Raw genomic sequence first — 3,857 nt, forward strand, 5'->3', positions numbered from 1 at the left:
TGTCTAAGCCAGAGGCACAGGTCAAGCCCAGAGACCACACTGATCTGAAAGAGGACATCAGGGTGTACCCTTCAGTCTTCTGCAGACAGGGCTGGGAACCAGTTAAAAAGTTGGAAGGGGCACCTTGCCCACCCAACACTCTGTATTAGAATCTTTGGTGATGGTACCTGGAAATCTACATTTTTATTAATGTTTAAGAGATGTTGATGACAATATGCAAGCCATTGATCTCCCCAAATCTCCATGGATGGGGGCCCAGTCGGGAAAAATAACTTGCCCTAATTTACTAGGCACATTAGTGGCACACCCAGTCTGATTTTTGCATCCCATTAAACTCCATGCCCAGTTACGTACCAGCTTCTGTTCCTGGTTGTGGTTTGGAATTTCTCTTTAATGCTCTGTGTCCAAGGAGGCCCAATGAGGACAAATGAGTTCAGAATTCCTTGAAGATGAAAAGGTAAGCTTGACAAAGACAGTGTGATCAGATCCTTTTCGGCCCTGGGCCCATGGAAGCCATCTCTTCTTGCCCGTCCTACTCCTGACGCTCTGCTTAATATTTGCCCGCAGCACAGGGCTTGCTGTGTTTCAGTGCACTATACGATCTATTTCTCTCCTACGCCTTGTCGGCCTACTGTTGTTCCCCAACAGCATTTGAGATTTCGCTCCTTACTGATGTTTGGGAATGAGGACTGTTGGGCTGGAGAAGGGGCAGCGAGGGCTGTTGGACCTGGCCTGAGCATCCACGATGACAGCGAATAGTCACCAATGAATTGTCCACTTGCCACCACAGTGTCTGATTTCTCCTGACACCTTGAAACTTCTATTGGAGTTTTGATGCAAACTCTCTCTCTCTAAGAAGCTCAGCTTGAAGTTATCAAGGGTTTGCCAGTATGCTGCCTTGCCACACCCTCCTTGCTCATACCCTCCATACCCTCCTCCTACCCTCCTTGCGCTTCCTCAACCTGTAGAGATAGGAATCTTTAAGACATGTGGTTCCCAGATATGGAAGGGAACTTCTGAGGTCATCTGTTGATTCCCTCCCTGGTTCCTCAATACAGGTGATACTTGTATTATTCTGAATTCAAGGGTCAGAAGAAAGAAAACCAGCCAGCCACAAGACTGACACAACAGCTGAGGGAAGAGGCTATGGGGTAGGGTGTGGGATGGTGAGAAAGGAAATAATTTTGGAAAGGAAGAAGGTATTTGGACAAATGGCTGGAGCTGATGTCAGCTAGAGCTGCAGAGCTGGCTACACCTGGCTCCAGCCAACTAGGCTCTCCTTGCCATGCAGGTGAGCCCAGCCTGGGAGCAAGCCAGAATCCATCCTATGCCCATTCCCCCGGAACACAAGCCCGACCTTCGGAAACCGGCCCTCCTCTCCCTGGTACTCCCACCAGCTTTATCTTGTCCTTTAAAAAGGCATCAAAGTCAAGTTTTATCCAAAAGTATATTTTGTGTGAAAATTCAAGGATTGTACATATAAAAATATTCAGTTCTATAATAATAGTATGGTTTTATAGGGACATCCCCCTCTTAAAAATTAAATATAGGTATATTTGCATTGATTCATGCAAGGATCTTCACAATACTACAGTGAGGTAGAGAGAAAGGGAGCATCTTACAGGTTTCAGGGGGCTGAAGTGATGTGATGTGTCCAAGGGTTTACATTTAAAGCACATCCAATTCCAGAACACATTAAATTAAAAAATTAACAACTTAGAGGACATAAAGCATTACTTAAGAAAAACCATGATTCACATTATTACACAAATCTCATATTCCTTAGCATTGTAATAGAATAATCTCAGAAGGTGTGTTGGAAAAGATAGGGAATATAAATTAATTGTCTCCTGGGTACTGGCTTGGCTTCATTGTGGGCCCGAGTGTTCACAGCTTTGGGGTTTGGGTTTTCTTGTCCAGGTACTCCATGAGATTCCGGACCCACTTCTGCTTGGGGTCAGCACAGACCTCCTTGGCCAGTTTGGTCTTGAAGCTGTGGGAAGAGAGGACAGTTAGACGGAGTATATTGAAGATTCAACCAGGGAGTGTAACCCATTCTATGGGAAACCTGCCTGGCCCTTTAGCCTGGGGTGACAGAGGAGGAAGGAAGGAACCTCAGGGGATGCAGCTACTTTGGCTGGCCCGGGTGGAACCATCTTGTCTCCTGGACGAAGGAACTGACATCAGAACCAACATCTGGACAGCGAGCTGGAAACGGGAAGTCTCTATTTTCTTGAATTCACTTTTCCCATAAAAAATTTCTGGGATTGGATTAGAGCTGGTCTAAGCATCTAGTGGTTAAATTCCAACTCAGTCTTATAATAACCCTATCCACTGCCTGGGAGCAGGACTCAAGATCAAGGGTTGTGTGCGCCTAGGTGGCTCAGTCAATTAAGCATCTGCCTTCAGCTCAGGTTATGATCTCAGGGTCCTGGGATCAAGCCCTGCATCTGGCTCCCTGATCAGCAGGGAGTGTGCTTCTCTCTCTCTCTCTCCCGCTGCCCCTCCCCCCTGCTTGTGCTCTCTCTCTGCCTCAAATAAATAGATAAAATCTTAAAAAAAAAAAAGGGGGGGTGGTTGAGTGTGGGTGGTCATGGGCTTACTCACATCACGGCTTCCCGGGGACAATAGCTGCTGGTGATTCTTCTGTAGCTCTTCACCTTCTGCTCCAGGATCTTCTTAGCGGTAAATCGATAGCAGCAGGTGGCCGAGATGCTAATCCCGTCTGTTCAAACAACAACAACAAAGGCTATTGAGGGTGTGTGCTGGGACTTTGTATTTTTAAGGTGGGGAACAGTAAGGAGGAGAGCCAAAGGAAAGGGAAGCTGCCCCCCCTAAGTCCTGGGTCTCTGTCCTGAAACTCTCAGGCTCACTGGCACGGACTGTACAATGGAAGGGTACCACTGCTACCTGAGAGGGGAAGAGGAACTGGCGACAGCTCTGGGTGTTGTTAGGAGGGGCTCATAGAATAGTCCAATTCCTCAGGTCAGGGGGACCGCCGCTATGGGTCCCCCTCTAGGCTCTAAGCAATCCACGCCTGGTGATGAGTTTCCCAGATCCCCGCTGCCTCTGCGGAGCCCTGTCTCTGGATGCTGGGCAGAATGAAACACAGGCCAGATGCGGGGTCTCCTCCTTTCCCCTCCACCACATCTGGAAATACCCTGCACACCCTCCACCAGAGGCCCCCTCTTTTTGATCACCCCAGTTCCCCCAGACACTGTTACAAGGAGCAGGGGCAGGAACTGCACTGAGGGGGTGATCGTAAAGCTGGAGTCCTGGGGGGACTGGATTTGGGGTCCACTGCTGGAGTTCCCGGGAGCAACCCTGTGATGAGGCTCAGTCCTCGTCCTTCTCTGACTTCCCTGATCTCGGAAAGCAGTCACTAACAGGAGGCTGTGGGTGATCCTTCTGCCCCGGCGACCCATGAGAAGCCGGAGATGTGGTGATGGGCTTCGAAGGGAAAGAGAGAGGGGCGTACCTGGCTGGGCGAGCACCTGGAGGCTGAAGGCGGCGGCTGTGAGCAGCAGGCAGAGAAGTGTGGCGGAGACCTTCATGTTGGCGGGGAGCGGGGAGCTTGCGTGTGGCCGCTGGAGGTTTCTGGGCTGGTCTCAGCCTCTCTGCCCCTCTGGTGGCTCTGCCTGCCTTTTATAGGAGTAGACAGGAATAGAAAGAAAGTGAGTGGGTGACAGGCAGGACTCAGTTCTGAATGAATCACAGGGTGGAATGGCACATCTGCTGAGCCATTGCCCTGCCCTGGGGACGATATTAGGAAATCAGAGAGAAGGCATGATTGACCCTGGCCCGTCTTCCATCTGAATTCAGGGCTGGCATGAGGTGCAAGCTCTGCCCGAGCAGTG

At 49.9% G+C, this 3,857-nt stretch overlaps 1 protein-coding gene across 1 annotated transcript; it reads right to left on the bottom strand.

Moving 5' to 3' along the window:
• Positions 1–1,449: 1,449 nt before the first annotated feature.
• Positions 1,450–3,606, bottom strand: LOC123777105 (C-C motif chemokine 7-like). Its single transcript, XM_045773574.2, has 3 exons — positions 3,479–3,606; positions 2,608–2,725; positions 1,450–1,993 (listed from the first exon to the last, which is right to left on the bottom strand). Exons 1-3 carry the CDS (start codon positions 3,552–3,554, stop codon positions 1,888–1,890), a joined length of 300 nt encoding a protein of 99 aa, XP_045629530.2. The 5' UTR covers positions 3,555–3,606; the 3' UTR covers positions 1,450–1,887.
• Between the last annotated feature and the right edge of the window lie 251 nt (positions 3,607–3,857).

This window comes from Ursus americanus, chromosome 23 (genome assembly GCF_024610735.1).
Source record: "Ursus americanus isolate L20-20 chromosome 23, mUrsAme1.1.p, whole genome shotgun sequence".
NCBI classification, from domain to species: domain Eukaryota; kingdom Metazoa; phylum Chordata; class Mammalia; order Carnivora; family Ursidae; genus Ursus; species Ursus americanus.

Excerpts from the sequence above, each read along its gene's own strand:
- LOC123777105 (XM_045773574.2), bottom strand. The coding sequence starts at position 3,554 with ATGAAGGTCTCCGCCACACTTCTCTGCCTGCTGCTCACAGCCGCCGCC. Across the intron at positions 2,726-3,478 it reads CCAGGTGCTCGCCCAGCCAG|ACGGGATTAGCATCTCGGCC; the intron begins GTACGCCCCTCT and ends TTGTTTGAACAG. Across the intron at positions 1,994-2,607 it reads TGTCCCCGGGAAGCCGTGAT|CTTCAAGACCAAACTGGCCA; the intron begins GTGAGTAAGCCC and ends CTCTTCCCACAG.